General features: G+C 36.1%; 1 protein-coding gene across 2 annotated transcripts; it reads left to right on the top strand.

The window, feature by feature from the left end:
- The first annotated feature begins 2352 nt into the window (after positions 1-2352).
- Positions 2353-12112, top strand: clec14a (C-type lectin domain containing 14A). 2 transcript variants are annotated; one of them, XM_041812075.1, is made up of 2 exons: positions 2353-2562; positions 9174-12112. In XM_041812075.1, the coding sequence occupies exons 1-2, from the start codon at positions 2525-2527 to the stop codon at positions 10771-10773; spliced, it is 1638 nt and encodes a 545-aa protein (XP_041668009.1). In that variant the 5' UTR covers positions 2353-2524; the 3' UTR covers positions 10774-12112. The 2 variants fall into 2 exon arrangements, with proteins under 2 accessions (XP_041668009.1, XP_041668008.1); XM_041812074.1 differs by having other exon boundaries at positions 9171-12109.
- The last annotated feature ends 5807 nt before the right edge of the window (positions 12113-17919 follow it).

The raw sequence follows: 17919 nt of genomic DNA, 5'->3' as shown, positions 1-17919 counted from the left end.
CAAGGTCCTTCAAGGTAAACTCAACTTCCTTGAAAAGTACTTGGAACATTTAAATGAAGTCAAAGATCCAGGAAGGTCCTAAAGGAAACCTGAACCCCCTGCAAGAACTGTTATTGTGACTTTAAAAATCACTGTTACCTTTTCAACAACCATAATACTCCCTTCAAGGATAAGCTAGCTTGAATTCAAGGACCACAGTTAACCCCTAAGAGACCACTGGAACTCCTCAAGGTACATAAGGACCCCTGAAATCTCCTCAAGGGGACTTCAATCCAGTAAGAAGCACTTTTCATTTTCAAAGACTTTGATGATCATTTAATGCAATGCCTCCTAGAGCCTCCTAGAGCCTCCTAGAGCCTCCTAGAGCCTCCTAGAGCCTCCTAGAGCCTCCTCAGTGACTTTAAAATTTCAACAATACCATCAGTCTCCATCTGGACCAAGATTATCTCTTCAGTGAGACATGAACATCCTCAAGGACCATTTTGATTTGTTAACTTCAAAGGATGACCTCATCTTCAAAGGTAGAGGTAGGAATGTTTTGTAGGTTTCTAAGGATGACATCATCTTCAAAGGTAAAGGATGGAATGTTTTATAGGTTTCTAAAGATGACATCATCTTCAAAGGTAAAGGAAGGAATGTTTTATAGGTTTCAAAGGATGACATCATCTTCAAAGGTAAAGGAAGGAATGTTTTATAGGTTTCAAAGGATGGAATGTTTTATAGGTTTCAAAGGATGAAATTATCTTCAAAGGTAAAGGACGGAATGTTTTGTAGGTTTCAAAGGATGAAATCATCTTCAAAGGTAAAGGACGGAATGTTTTATAGGTTTCAAAGTATGAAAACATCTTCAAAGGTAAAGGAAGGAATGTTTTATAGGTTTCAAAGGATGACATCATTTTCAAAGGTAAAGGATGGAATGTTTTATAGGTTTCTAAGGATGACCTCATCTTCAAAGGTAGGGGATGGAATGTTTTGTAGATTTTAAAGGATGAAATCATCTTCGAAGGTAGAGGACGGAATGTTTTGTAGGTTTCAAAGGATGACATCATCTTCAAAGGTAAAGGATGGAATGTTTTGTAGGTTTCAAAGGATGAAATCATCTTCAAAGGTAGAGGAAGGAATGTTTTGTAGATTTTAAAGGATGACATCATCTTCAAAGGTAAGGACGGAATGTTTTGTAGGTTTCAAAGGATGACATCATCTTCAAAGGTAGAGGTAGGAATGTTTTATAGGTTTCTAAGGATGAAATCATCTTCAAAGGTAAAGGATGGAATGTTTTGTAGGTTTCAAAGGATGAAATCATCTTCAAAGGTAGAGGAAGGAATGTTTTGTAGATTTTAAAGGATGACATCATCTTCAAAGGTAAGGACGGAATGTTTTGTAGGTTTCAAAGGATGACATCATCTTCAAAGGTAGAGGTAGGAATGTTTTATAGGTTTCTAAGGATGACATCATCTTCAAAGGTAAAGGACGGAATGTTTTGTCGGTTTCAAAGGATGACATCATCTTCAAAGGTAGAGGTAGGAATGTTTTATAGGTTTCTAAGGATGACATCATCTTCAAAGGTAAAGGACGGAATGTTTTGTCGGTTTCAAAGGATGACATCATCTTCAAAGGTAGAGGTAGGAATGTTTTGTAGATTTTAAAGGATGACATCATCTTCAAAGACAGAGGATAGAATGTTCATGAAGCTAGGGATGTTGAGGCTTTCCGCTGCCCTTTTGTGAAATAGTGGGCCATAGTTGTAGAGTCAACATTTCTGGGTTGTCAGTGTTCTCATTATGATGAGAGATAACAACTGCCATTATTTGTTATCTTAATTTTCAGATGGGTCTAAGTCCTGGTAATGTAGTCCATGAAAAGGATGAAAAACAGGATAAAACAACGCTAATTTCAATGATTAATACGAAGAAAGTCAAGAGAATTTCCTACATAGACATATACAGTAGTACATCATCAGCATAACGATGATCTTTGACATTATAATGACGTGTCACACAAACATGATTGAGTCTACTTGTCTGAATTGAACTGTGATCAAAAATGTACATCTTTAAGAACCTTGTCCTCTTTAAATCTCTATGCTGAAGGTTTATTTCATCCCACCTGTTCAGGTACATCTGTTTATCTGTGAACAAGATCAATAAAGTTTGATTTGAATGTTCAGGTCCAAACTTTGAATATGGACTGGGTTGATTGTTCTAATCTCTCTGAGTGAGTGGCAGCGTTTCTCTGGAGGAAACGAGCTCGCCATATCAAGACACAGCACACTTCCTGTCCTGGAGGAGAGGAGGGCTGGGGAGGTCCGGGGAGGGGGCAGTGGAGGGGAGGAGGGGTGAGGCCGGTGGACGGTCTGTTAGTAGAGCTACTGTGGAGGAGACGGTAAGGAGAGACGGCACAGAAGAAGAGACGAAGAGGAGCGAGGTAGTGAAAAAGTTTAAGAGAGAGAGGAGGAGACAGGAGGAGAACCTAGAAGAAACCAGGACCACGAAGAGACGAAGTCCTGGAGACAGAGAGGAGCTGAATGAATCAGTGGTGGAGAGGACGTGAGATTCACAGACGGTGAGAAAACTTCATTAAAGAGTTAAACGGGTTCATTTAGCTAAAGGGTTTAACGTGTTTAAAGAGAGAGAGAGAGAGAGAGAGAACGAGTGGGGGGGTGGATGGAGTGGGGGTGGGGGTTGGAATTAAGTTAACAGAGAGAGAATTAGAGAGATAAAGATCCATCCTGACAGGAACCAGGGAGCTTCCTCTTCTTCATGACACTCTCTCCTTAACTTTAACAGGACATTCCTCTGATGGTTGAACAAAGTCATATTTCGGGATTGGCCAATGAGAACACGCGTTACTAGCATCAGATAATAAAGCAAAGCCTGAATCTGTCCCGGGCTAAATGTCTCAAAAATCTCCAGCATTTTATTTTCACTCTAGAGCTGGTTGGTCTCTCAGAGGGAAAGAGGGTTAAACTGTTGCTGATGGGAGGTAAAAGCTGCAGTTCTGGGTCTGGTCCTTCCTGGGTCCTGGTCAGTGTGAGAACCAGATCAAACTCTGGCTTTAGTTACTCTATACATCAAACTCTGGCTTTAGGTACTCTATACATCAAACTCTGGCTTTAGGTACTCTATACATCAAACTCTGGCTTTAGGTACTCTATACATCAAACTCTGGCTTTAGGTACTCTATACATCAAACTCTGGCTTTAGTTACTCTATACATCAAACTCTGGCTTAAGTTACTCTTTAAATCAAACTCTGGCTTTAGTTACTCTCTAAATCAAACTCTGGCTTTAGTTACTCTATTAATCAAACTCTGGCTTTAGTTACTCTATAAATCAAACTCTGGCTTTAGTTACTCTATAAATCAAACTCTGGCTTTAGTTACTCTCTAAATCAAACTCTGGCTTTAGTTACTCTATAAAACAAACTCTGGCTTTAGTTACTCTATAAATCAAACTCTGGCTTTAGTTACTCAATAAATCAAACTCTGGCTTTAGGTACTCTATCAATCAAACTCTGACTTTAGTTACTCTTTAAATCAAACTCTGACCTTAGTATGTCTTTTAATCAAACTCTGGCTTTAGTTACTCTCTAAATCAAACTCTGGCTTTAGTTACTCTTTACATCAAACTCTGACTTTAGTTACTCTATAAATCAAACTCTGGCTTTAGTTACTCTCTAAATCAAACTCTGGCTTTAGTAGGTCTTTAAATCAAACTCTGGCTTTAGGTACTCTATCAATCAACCTCTGGTTTTAGTTACTCTATAAATCAAACTCTGACTTTAGGGACTCTTTAAATCAAACTCTGGCTTTAGTAGGTCTTTAAATCAAACTCTGGCTTTAGTTACTCTCTAAATCAAACTCTGACTTTAGTAGGTCTTTAAATCAAACTCTGGCTTTAGTTACTCTTTAAATCAAACTCTGACTTTAGTAGGTCTCTAAATCAAACTCTGGCTTTAGTTACTCTTTAAATCAAACTCTGGCTTTAGTTACTCTTTAAATCAAACTCTGACCTTAGTAGGTCTTTAAATCAAACTCTGGCTTTAGTTACTCTATAAATCAACTCTGACTTTAGTTACTCTTTAAATCAAACTCTGACTTTACTAGGTCTTTAAATGAAACTCTGGCTTTAGTTACTCTATAAATCAAACTCTGGCTTTAGTTACTCTTCACATCAAACTCTGACTTTAGTTACTCTCTAAATCAAACTCTGGCTTTAGGTACTCTTTAAATCAAACTCTGGCTTTAGTAGGTCTTTAAATCAAACTCTGGCTTTAGTTACTCTATAAATCAAACTCTGACTTTAGTAGGTCTTTAAATCAAACTCTGGCTTTAGTTACTCTTTAAATCAAACTCTGACTTTAGTAGGTCTCTAAATCAAACTCTGGCTTTAGTTACTCTTTAAATCAAACTCTGGCTTTAGTTACTCTATAAATCAACTCTGACTTTAGTTACTCTTTAAATCAAACTCTGACTTTAGTAGGTCTTTAAGTGAAACTCTGGCTTTAGTTACTCTATAAATCAAACTCTGGCTTTAGTTACTCTATAAATCAAACTCTGACTTTAGTAGGTCTTTAAATCAAACTCTGGCTTTAGTTACTCTTTAAATCAAACTCTGACTTTAGTAGGTCTTTAAATCAAACTCTGGCTTTAGTTACTCTATAAATCAAACTCTGACTTTAGTAGGTCTTTAAATCAAACTCTGGCTTTAGGTACTCTTTAAATAAACTTTGACTTTAGTTACTCTTTAAATCAAACTCTGGCTTTAGGTACTCTATAAATCAAACTCTGACTTTAGTAGGTCTTTAAATCAAACTCTGACTTTAGTTACTCTATACATCAAACTCTGGCTTTAGTTACTCTTCACATCAAACTCTGACTTTAGTTACTCTCTAAATCAAACTCTGGCTTTAGGTACTCTATCAATCAAACTCTGGCTTTAGTTACTCTATAAATCAAACTCTGACTTTAGTAGGTCTTTAAATCAAACTCTGGCTTTAGTTACTCTTTAAATCAACTCTGACTTTAGTTACTCTTTAAATCAAACTCTGACTTTAGTAGGTCTTTAAATGAAACTCTGGCTTTAGTTACTCTATAAATCAAACTCTGGCTTTAGTTACTCTTCACATCAAACTCTGACTTTAGTTACTCTCTAAATCAAACTCTGGCTTTAGTTACTCTATCAATCAAACTCTGGCTTTAGTTACTCTATAAATCAAACTCTGACTTTAGTAGGTCTTTAAATCAAACTCTGGCTTTAGTTACTCTTTAAATCAAACTCTGGCTTTAGGTGCTCTATCAATCAAACTCTGACTTTAGTTACTCTATACATCAAACTCTGGCTTTAGTTACTCTTTAAATCAAATTCTGGCTTTAGTTACTCTATAAATCAAACTCTGGCTTTAGTTACTCTTTACATCAAACTCTGACTTTAGTTACTCTCTAAATCAAATTCTGGCTTTAGTTACTCTATACATCAAACTCTGATTTTAGTTACTCTTTAAATCAAACTCTGAGTTTAGTTACTCTTTAAATCAAACTCTGGCTTTAGTTACTCTATAAATCAAACTCTGGCTTTAGTTACTCTCTTAATCAAATTCTGGCTTTAGTTACTGTTTACATCAAACTCTGGCTTTAGTTACTCTTTAAATCAAACTCTGGCTTTAGTTACTCTATAAATCAAACTCTGGCTTTAGTTACTCTCTTAATCAAATTCTGGCTTTAGTTACTGTTTACATCAAACTCTGGCTTTAGTTACTCTTTAAATCAAACTCTGGCTTTAGTTACTCTATAAATCAAACTCTGGCTTTAGTTACTCTTTAAATCAAACTCTGACTTTAGTAAGTTCAAATCAAACTCTGGCTTAAGTTACTCTTTAAATCAAAGTCTGGCTTTAGTCACTCTCTAAATCAAACTCTGGCTTTAGGTGCTCTATACATTAAACTCTGACTTAAGTAAGTCTTTAAATCAAACTCTGGCTTTAGTTACTCTTTAAATCAAACTCTGGCTTTAGTCACTCTCTAAATCAAACTCTGGCTTTAGTTACTCTATAAATCAAACTCTGACTTTAGTAGGTCTTTAAATCAAACTCTGGCTTTAGTTACTCTCTAAATCAAACTCTGGCTTTAGGTGCTCTATACATTAAACTCTGACTTAAGTAAGTCTTTAAATCAAACTCTGACTTTAGTAGGTCTTTAAATGAAACTCTGGCTTTAGTTACTCTATAAATCAAACTCTGGCTTTAGTTACTCTTCACATCAAACTCTGACTTTAGTTACTCTCTAAATCAAACTCTGGCTTTAGTTACTCTATCAATCAAACTCTGGCTTTAGTTACTCTATAAATCAAACTCTGACTTTAGTAGGTCTTTAAATCAAACTCTGGCTTTAGTTACTCTTTAAATCAAACTCTGACTTTAGTAGGTCTTTAAATCAAACTCTGGCTTTAGGTGCTCTATCAATCAAACTCTGACTTTAGTTACTCTATACATCAAACTCTGGCTTTAGTTACTCTTTAAATCAAATTCTGGCTTTAGTTACTCTATACATCAAACTCTGGCTTTAGTTACTCTTTACATCAAACTCTGACTTTAGTTACTCTCTAAATCAAATTCTGGCTTTAGTTACTCTATACATCAAACTCTGATTTTAGTTACTCTTTAAATCAAACTCTGAGTTTAGTTACTCTCTAAATCAAACTCTGGCTTTAGTTACTCTATAAATCAAACTCTGGCTTTAGTTACTCTCTTAATCAAATTCTGGCTTTAGTTACTGTTTACATCAAACTCTGGCTTTAGTTACTCTTTAAATCAAACTCTGGCTTTAGTTACTCTATAAATCAAACTCTGGCTTTAGTTACTCTATAAATCAAACTCTGGCTTTAGTTACTCTCTTAATCAAATTCTGGCTTTAGTTACTGTTTACATCAAACTCTGGCTTTAGTTACTCTTTAAATCAAACTCTGGCTTTAGTTACTCTATAAATCAAACTCTGGCTTTAGTTACTCTTTAAATCAAACTCTGACTTTAGTAAGTTCAAATCAAACTCTGGCTTTAGTTACTCTTTAAATCAAAGTCTGGCTTTAGTCACTCTCTAAATCAAACTCTGGCTTTAGGTGCTCTATACATTAAACTCTGACTTAAGTAAGTCTTTAAATCAAACTCTGGCTTTAGTTACTCTCTAAATCAAACTCTGGCTTTAGTCACTCTCTAAATCAAACTCTGGCTTTAGTTACTCTATAAATCAAACTCTGACTTTAGTAGGTCTTTAAATCAAACTCTGGCTTTAGTTACTCTCTAAATCAAACTCTGGCTTTAGGTGCTCTATACATTAAACTCTGACTTAAGTAAGTCTTTAAATCAAACTCTGGCTTTAGGTACTCTATACATCAAACTCTGGCTTTAGTCACTCTCTAAATCAAACTCTGGCTTTAGTTACTCTCTAAATCAAACTCTGACTTTAGTAGGTCTTTAAATCAAACTCTGGCTTTAGGTACTCTATACATCAAACTCTGGCTTTAGTTACTCTATAAATCAAACTCTGACTTTAGTAGGTCTTTAAATCAAACTCTGGCTTTAGGTACTCTCTAAATCAAACTCTGACTTTAGTTACTCTATACATCAAACTCTGGCTTTAGTTACTCTGTACATCAAACTCTGGCTTTAGTTACTCTCTAAATCAAATTCTGGCTTTAGTTACTCTATACATCAAACTCTGACTTTAGTTACTCTCTAAATCAAATTCTGGCTTTAGTTACTCTATACATCAAACTCTGACTTTAGTTACTCTATAAATCAAACTCTGAGTTTAGTTACTCTTTAAATCAAACTCTGGCTTTAGTTACTCTATACATCAAACTCTGGCTTTAGTTACTCTGTACATCAAACTCTGGCTTTAGTTACTGTTTACATCAAACTCTGGCTTTAGTTACTCTTTAAATCAAACTCTGGCTTTAGTTACTCTATAAATCAAACTCTGGCTTTAGTTACTCTTTAAATCAAACTCTGACTTTAGTAAGCTTTTAAATCAAACTCTGGCTTTAGTTACTCTATAAATCAAACTCTGGCTTAAGTTACTCTTTAAATCAAACTCTGGCTTTAGTCACTCTCTAAATCAAACTCTGGCTTTAGTTACTTTATACATCAAACTCTGGCTTTAGTTACTCTATAAATCAAACTCTGACTTTAGTTACTCTATAAATCAAACTCTGGCTTTAGTTACTCTTTAAATCAAACTCTGGCTTTAGTTACTCTATAAATCAAACTCTGACTTTAGTAAGTTTTTAAATCAAACTCTGGCTTTAGTTACTCTATAAATCAAACTCTGGCTTTAGTTACTCTATTAATCAAACTCTGGCTTTAGTTACTCTATAAATCAAACTCTGGCTTTAGTTACTCTAAATCAAACTCTGGCTTTAGTTACTTTATACATCAAACTCTGGCTTTAGTTACTCTATAAATCAAACTCTGACTTTAGTAAGTTTTTAAATCAAACTCTGGCTTTAGTTACTCTATAAATCAAACTCTGGCTTTAGTAAGTTTTTAAATCAAACTCTGGCTTTAGTTACTCTATTAATCAAACTCTGGCTTTAGTTACTCTATAAATCAAACTCTGGCTTTAGTTACTCTAAATCAAACTCTGGCTTTAGTTACTTTATACATCAAACTCTGGCTTTAGTTACTCTATAAATCAAACTCTGACTTTAGTAAGTTTTTAAATCAAACTCTGGCTTTAGTTACTCTATAAATCAAACTCTGGCTTTAGTTACTCTATAAATCAAACTCTGGCTTTAGTTACTCTTTAAATCAAACTCTGGCTTTAGTTACTCTATAAATCAAACTCTGACTTTAGTTACTCTATAAATCAAACTCTGGCTTTAGTTACTCTATAAATCAAACTCTGGCTTTAGTTACTCTATAAATCAAACTCTGGCTTTAGTTACTCTATTAATCAAACTCTGGCTTTAGTTACTCTATAAATCAAACTCTGGCTTTAGTTACTCTATAAATCAAACTCTGGCTTTAGTTACTCTATAAATCAAACTCTGGCTTTAGTTACTCTATTAATCAAACTCTGGCTTTAGTTACTCTATAAATCAAACTCTGGCTTTAGTTACTCTTTCAGTGTTCATGGTTGATCCTATGCGTTTCTGTTAAAGTCTCTTTTCTTTTTCAGCAGAGTGACATCACCTGAGGAGGAGGAGTCAGTAAGAATGGCGTCTAGGCTGTACGGTCCTCACCTGTTGTTGGTCGCCATCATGTTCAGAAGCGTCTCTGCTGATCCGGTCACATTGCCTCGCTACACACTCCACCCCCGCCAGCTTCCCTACGAGCAGGCGGTGGAAGCGTGCTCCCCTGGCGGCGTCCTCGCCACCTTCGTCACCCAGCAGGATTTATCGGAAGTCCTCAAACTCCTCTCTGAGTCTCTGCCTCCTGTGAGTCGGAGCGAGATCACGCTTTGGGTGGGGCTCAGGCAGCTGAAGAAGCAGTGCGTGGTCTCTTACCTGACCCTCAGAGGCTTCAAGTGGATCCATGACGGCAGCCAGGAGGCAGAGGTGATGCAGTGGTGGAAGGAGCCGAAAGAGACCTGTACCTCTATACGCTGTGCAGCACTGAGGGTGGAGCTTCAAGGGACCAATGTGACCAGATGGGGTCTGGTCCAAGTCACCTGTAAGACCGAATACCAGTTCATCTGTGAACAGATATCGATGGAGACCCCTGCAGCACCGGAGACACCTGAGCCACAACTGGAACCTAAACCTGCCACGCCAAAACCACCAGAACCTGCTGAACCGACAACACGCACACCGCCGTCTACACCTGGAACACACATGCCAGATCCAGAACTTTTTGCTCCAGCAGAGACAAACAACACCAGACTACAGGCACTTGGATCTGATCCTGGCTCTGTCTCTGGTTCTGACCCTGGATCTGACCTTGGCTCTGACCCTGGCTCTGACCTTGGCTCTGACCTTGGCTCTGACCCTGGCTCTGACCTTGGCTCTGACCCTGGCTCTGACCTTGGTTCTGACCCTGGATCTGACCCTGGCTCTGACCTTGGTTCTGACCTTGGATCTGACCCTGGATCTGACCCTGGATCTGACCCTGGATCTGACCCTGGCTCTGACCTTGGTTCTGACCCTGGATCTGACCCTGGCTCTGACCTTGGTTCTGACCCAGGGTTGTTATCGGTTTCATGTGAGCTCCCCAAAGATCCGACGAAGACTCCGGGTATCCGCTCGTTCATCCAGGAGGAGGATGACAGCAGGACCCAGGTGGAGTGCTGGTCGTCAGACCTGGTGGCGCTCCAATGTTCAGGTCATCCTCTCATGTGGCGTCTGATCGATGACTCCCCTGTCGACTTCTCCGCCGTCTGCCGTACCTGTGAGCTTGGGTTCCAGAGGGACGCTTTAGGACACTGTGTGGACATTGACGAGTGTAGCGTTGGTGCCCCCTGCAGGCACCTCTGCCTGAACTCTGTGGGCTCGTTCAGGTGCGTCTGCTCCGACGAGGACGGCAAACATCACGACGAGGACTCCACGGCCTGCAAGAACATGACGAGGGATGAAGACGACAGCCTCCTGTCCGGTATCCTCTTCCCCGTGCTGGTAGCCGTGGGGGCATTTGTGGTGCTGGTGGTGATCGTCGTGGTGACGGTGAAGTGCTGCCTAATGAGGCGGTCCAAGAAACGCGCCATGAAGAAGGCAGAGAAGATGGCGATGAAGAGCAAAGAGGAGAAGGATTCCTTCCTAACAGCCAATGAGAAGACAGCAACATGAGTAGGCTGTGTTGTGATTGGACGAAGGCAGAGACATCATTTCCTGGATAAGAATATCCAGTCAGGTGGATTTGAGATGAAACTGGAAGCATAAAATTCATAACTTTGTGATTTCTAAAGAAGATTGGAATGTGTTATATTAACATTTGTCCTTATTCTGTATATTCTGTTGACTTCATTAGTTAATAACAAATATTTTTATCAAGTCTTCTTTATTACTTCATTATTAGAATAAACCTGAAATATGTTCTTCATCACTAGAGTAGTTTTTTTTAAAAATTAATGTAAATGAGAAGATTTCTTTGTCTGTTCAGTTTTCAGTGGATGATGTCATTCTTTCTTACCATGTAGGCTTGAAAGGATGACATCAATTTAAAGGCAGAAGACGGAATGTTTTATAGGTTTCAAAGGATGATGTGATTTTAAAGGCAGAGCACGGAATGTTTTATAGGTTTCAAAGGATGATGTCATTTTAAAGGCAGAGCACGGAATGTTTTATAGGTTTCAAAGGATGATGTCATTTTAAAGGCAGAGCACGGAATGTTTTATAGGTTTCAAAGGATGATGTCATTTTAAAGGCAGAGCACGGAATGTTTTATAGGTTTCAAAGGATGATGTCATTTTAAAGGCAGAGCACGGAATGTTTTATAGGTTTCAAAGGATGATGTGATTTTAAAGGCAGAGCACGGAATGTTTTATAGGTTTCAAAGGATGATGTGATTTTAAAGGCAGAGCACGGAATGTTTTATAGGTTTCAAAGGATGATGTCATTTTAAAGGCAGAGCACGGAATGTTTTATAGGTTTCAAAGGATGATGTAGTAGGGGAACCATCAGCCTTCAGTTATGCGGTGGATGTCCCAAGGTCCGCAGGGGTATCACCAGAGGCGAAAAGGGCCACACATCAGAGACGCTGTTGAGCTTGACCTTGGCTGCTGAGTGACACACATGTCTACATGCGTCCAGCTTGACATGGGCCACCCTGGTCTTCTAGCCATGGGGTGCAGCACAATGGGCCCCTTCATGAATCCTATGTACCCTACATGCTTAAAACTTGCAGATGCAGATGACTGTAGATCATTCAAATGTATAGTGTGTAATGTTTAAACTTTGCTTAAATGGAACATTTAAAGTCCCCTCCATGGACTCTGGTCACCAGGTTGTCTGAGCCTGTTTGCTTTGGCGCTAACACGGTGAAAATGAGAACCACTGACATCTACACTGTTTAAAACCAAACTCTCCAAATGTAGAGCCATCACCTTGCCATGAAGGCTGTTATGTCCATCTACATGTTAAATTTAAACTGATATGAAACCCTAGTATCAAAACTTCTACACCAGCATTTTGGACGTATAGGTAACAAGACAAAGATTTACAGAGCATTTTAAGAGCAACAAATGAACTGTTGAATTGAATGTTTTATATGCTTTGATTACATCATCTTCAAAGGTAAGGATAGAATGTTTTATACGCTTTGATTACATCATCTTCAAAGGTAAGGGTAGAATGTTTTATACGCTTTGATTACATCATCTTCAAAGGCAAGGGCAGAATGTTTTATACGCTTTGATTACATCATCTTCAAAGGCAAGGGTAGAATGTTTTATACGCTTTGATTACATCATCTTCAAAGGCTAGGATAGGATGTTTTATATGCTTTGATTACATCATCTTCAAAGGCTAGGATAGAATGTTTCTATGCTTTGATTACATCATCTTCAAAGGCCGGGATAGAATGTTTTATACGTTTTGATTACATCATCTTTAAAGGTAAGGGTGGAATGTTTTATACGCTTTGATTACATCATCTTCAGAGGTAAGGGTAGAATGTTTTATACGCTTTGATTACATCATCTTTAAAGGTAAGGGTGGAATGTTTTATACGTTTTGATTACATCATCTTTAAAGGTAAGGGTGGAATGTTTTATACGTTTTGATTACATCATCTTTAAAGGTAAGGGTGGAATGTTTTATACGCTTTGATTACATCATCTTCAGAGGTTAGGGTAGAATGTTTTATACGCTTTGATTACATCATCTTCAGAGGTAAGGGTAGAATGTTTTATACGCTTTGATTACATCATCTTCAAAGGTAAGGATAGAATGTTTTATACGCTTTGATTACATCATCTTCAAAGACTAGGATAGAATGTTTTATACGTCTTGATTACATCATCTTCAAAGGTCAGGGTAGAATGTTTTATACGCTTTGATTACATCATCTTCAAAGGTAAGGATAGAATGTTTTATACGTTTTGATTACATCATCTTTAAAGGTAAGGGTGGAATGTTTTATACGCTTTGATTACATCATCTTCAGAGGTAAGGGTAGAATGTTTTATACGCTTTGATTACATCATCTTCAAAGACTAGGATAGAATGTTTTATACGTCTTGATTACATCATCTTCAAAGGTAAGGGTAGAATGTTTTATACGCTTTGATTACATCATCTTCAAAGGCTAGGATTGAATGTTTTATACGCTTAGATTACATCATCTTCAAAGGCTAGGATAGAATGTTTTATATGCTTTGATTACATCATCTTCAAAGGTAAGGGTAGAATGTTTTATACGCTTTGATTACATCATCTTCAAAGGCTAGGATAGAATGTTTTATATGCTTTGATTACGTCATCTTCAAAGTCTAGGATAGAATTTTTCTATGCTTTGATTACATCATCTTCAAAGGCTTGGATAGAATGTTTTATACGCTTTGATTACATCATCTTCAAAGGCTAGGATAGAATTTTTTATATGCTTTGATTACATCATCTTCAAAGGCTAGGATAGAATTTTTCTATGCTTTGATTACATCATCTTCAAAGGTAAGGGTGGAATGTTTAACACACTTTGATTACATCATCTTCAAAGACTAGGAAAGAATGTTTTATACATTTTGATTACATCATCTTCAAAGGCCGGGAATGAAATGTTTTATACGCTTTGATTACATTATCTTCAAAGGTTAGGGTAGAATGTTTTATACGCTTTGATTACATCATCTTCAGAGGTAAGGGTAGAATGTTTTACACGCTTTGATTACATCATCTTCAAAGGCTAGGATAGAATGTTTTCTATGCTTTGATTACATCATCTTCAAAGGCTAGGATAGAATGTTTTATACGCTTTGATTACATCATCTTCAAAGACTAGGATAGAATTTTTCTATTCTTTGATTACATCATCTTCAAAGGCTAGGATAGAATGTTTTATACACTTTGATTACATCATCTTCAAAGACTAGGATAGAATGTTTTATATGCTTTGATTACATCATCTTCAAAGGCTAGGATAGAATGTTTTATATGCTTTGATTACATCATCTTCAAAGGCTAGGATAGAATGTTTTACACGCTTTGATTACATCATCTTCAAAGGCTAGGATAGAATGTTTTATACGCTTTGATTACATCATCTTCAAAGGCTAGGATAGAATGTTTTCTATGCTTTGATTACATCATCTTCAAAGGCTAGGATAGAATTTTTCTATGCTTTGATTACATCATCTTAAAGGCTGGGAATGAAATGTTTTATATGCTTTGATTACATCATCTTCAAAGGCTAGGATAGAATGTTTTACACGCTTTGATTACATCATCTTCAAAGGCTAGGATAGAATGTTTTAAATGCCTTGATTACATCATCATCAAAGGCTGGGATAGAATGTTTTATACACTTTGATTACATCATCTTCAAAGGTAAGGGTAGAATGTTTTATACGCTTTGATTACATCATCTTCAAAGGCTAGGATAGAATGTTTTATACGCTTTGATTACATCATCTTCAAAGGCTAGGATAGAATGTTTTATACGCTTTGATTACATCATCTTTAAAGGTAAGGATAGAATGTTTTATACGCTTTGATTACATCATCTTCAAAGGCTAGGATAGAATTTTTCTATGCTTTGATTACATCATCTTCAAAGGCTAGGATAGAATGTTTTGTACGCTTTGATTACATCATCTTCAAAGGCTAGGATAGAATTTTTCTATGTTTTGATTACATCATCTTCAAAGGCTAGGATAGAATGTTTTATACGCTTTGATTACATCATCTTCAAAGGCTAGGATAGAATGTTTTGTACACTTTGATTACATCATCTTCAAAGGCTAGGATAGAATGATTTATATGCTTTGATTACATCATCTTCAAAGGTAAGGGTAGAATGTTTTATACGCTTTGATTACATCATCTTCAAAGACTAGGATAGAATGTTTTATACGTCTTGATTACATCATCTTCAAAGGTAAGGGTGGAATGTTTTATACGCTTTGATTACATCAGCTTCAAAGGCTAGGATAGAATGTTTTATACGCTTTGATTACATCATCTTCAAAGGCTAGGAAAGAATGATTTATATGCTTTGATTACATCATCTTCAAAGGTAAGGGTAGAATGTTTTATACGCTTTGATTACATCATCTTCAAAGACTAGGATAGAATGTTTTATACATCTTGATTACATCATCTTCAAAGGTAAGGGTGGAATGTTTTATACGCTTTGATTACATCATCTTCAAAGGCTAGGATAGAATTTTTCTATGCTTTGATTACATCATCTTCAAAGGCTAGGATAGAATGTTATATATGCTTTGATTACATCATCTTCAAAGGTTAGGATAGAATTTTTCTATGCTTTGATTACATCATCTTCAAAGACTAGGATAGAATGTTTTATACGCTTTGATTACATCATCTTCAATGGTAAGGGTAGAATGTTTAACACACTTTGATTACATCATCTTCAAAGACTAGGATAGAATGTTTTATACGCTTTGATTACATCATCTTCAAAGACTAGGATAGAATGTTTTATACGCTTTGATTACATCATCTTCAAAGGTAAGGGTAGAATGTTTTACACACTTTGATTACATCAGCTTCAAAGGCTAGGATAGAATGTTTTACACATTTTGATTACATCATCTTTAAAGGCTGGGAATGAAATGTTTTATACGCTTTGATTACATTATCTTCAAAGGTTAGGGTAGAATGTTTTATACGCTTTGATTACATCATCTTCAAAGGCTAGGGTAGACTGTTTTATACGCTTTGATTACATCATCTTCAAAGGCTAGGATAGAATGTTTTATACGCTTTGATTACATCATCTTCAAAGGCTAGGATAGAATGTTTTATATGCTTTGATTACATCATCTTCAAAGGCTGGGATAGAATGTTTTATACGCTTTGATTACATCATCTTCAAAGGTAAGGGTAGAATGTTTTATACGCTTTGATTACATCATCTTCAAAGGCTAGGATAGAATGTTTTATACGCTTTGATTACATCATCTTCAAAGGCTAGGATAGAATGTTTTATATGCTTTGATTACATTATCTTCAAAGGCTAGGATAGAATGTTTTATACGCTTTGATTACATCATCTTCAAAGGCTAGGATAGAATGTTTTATACGCTTTGATTACATCATCTTCAAAGGCTAGGATAGAATGTTTTATATGCTTTGATTACATCATCTTCAAAGGCTGGGATAGAATGTTTTATACGCTTTGATTACATCATCTTCAAAGGCTAGGATAGAATGTTTTATACGCTTTGATTACATCATCTTCAAAGGCTAGGATAGAATGTTTTATATGCTTTGATTACATCATCTTCAAAGGCTGGGATAGAATGTTTTATACGCTTTGATTACATCATCTTCAAAGGTAAGGGTAGAATGTTTCTTACGCTTTGATTACATCATCTTCAAAGGTAAGGGTAGAATGTTTTATACGCTTTGATTACATCATCTTCAAAGGTAAGGGTAGAATGTTTTATACGCTTTGATTACATCATCTTCAAAGACTAGGATAGAATGTTTTATACATCTTGATTACATCATCTTCAAAGGTAAGGGTGGAATGTTTTATACGCTTTGATTACATCAGCTTCAAAGGCTAGGATAGAATGTTTTATATGCTTTGATTACATCATCTTCAAAGGCTAGAATTTTTCTATGCTTTGATTACATCATCTTCAAAGGCTAGGATAGAATGTTTTATATGCTTTGATTACATCATCTTCAAAGACTAGGAAAGAATGTTTTATACGCTTTGATTACATCATCTTCAAAGGTAAGGGTAGAATGTTTAACACACTTTGATTACATCATCTTCAAAGACTAGGATAGAATGTTTTATATGCTTTGATTACATCATCTTCAAAGACTAGGATAGAATGTTTTATACGCTTTGATTACATCATCTTCAAAGGTAAGGGTAGAATGTTTTATACGCTTTGATTACATCATCTTCAAAGGTAAGGGTAGAATGTTTTATACGCTTTGATTACATCATCTTCAAAGGTTAGGGTAGAATGTTTTATACGCTTTGATTACATCATCTTCAAAGGCTAGGATAGAATGTTTTGTACACTTTGATTACATCATCTTCAAAGGTTAGGGTAGAATGTTTTATACGCTTTGATTATATCATCTTCAAAGGTTAGGATAGAATGTTTTATACGCTTTGATTACATCATCTTCAAAGGCTAGGATAGAATGTTTTATACGTCTTGATTACATCATCTTCAAAGGTAAGGGTGGAATGGTTTATACGCTTTGATTACATCAGCTTCAAAGGCTAGGATAGAATGTTTTATACACTTTGATTACATCATCTTCAAAGGCTAGGATAGAATTTTTCTATGCTTTGATTACATCATCTTCAAAGACTAGGATAGAATGTTTTATACGCTTTGATTACATCATCTTCAACGCTAGGATAGAATGTTTTCTATGCTTTGATTACATCATCTTCAAAGGTAAGGGTAGAATGTTTTATACGCTTTGATTACATCATCTTCAAAGACTAGGATAGAATGTTTTATACGCTTTAATTACATCATCTTCAAAGGTAAGGGTAGAATGTTTTACACACTTTGATTACATCATCTTCAAAGGCTAGGATAGAATGTTTTACACATTTTGATTACATCATCTTTAAAGGCTGGGAATGAAATGTTTTATACGCTTTGATTACATCATCTTCAAAGGCTAGGATAGAATGTTTTACACATTTTGATTACATCATCTTTAAAGGCTGGGAATGAAATGTTTTATACGCTTTGATTACATCATCTTCAAAGGTTAGGATAGAATGTTTTATACGCTTTGATTACATCATCTTCAAAGGTAAGGGTA

This window comes from Cheilinus undulatus, linkage group 18, assembly GCF_018320785.1.
Source record: "Cheilinus undulatus linkage group 18, ASM1832078v1, whole genome shotgun sequence".
In the NCBI taxonomy this organism is placed as follows: domain Eukaryota; kingdom Metazoa; phylum Chordata; class Actinopteri; order Labriformes; family Labridae; genus Cheilinus; species Cheilinus undulatus.
Note: the sequence above shows the minus strand (reverse complement) of the source record. Positions and strands in the feature narration are given on the sequence as shown.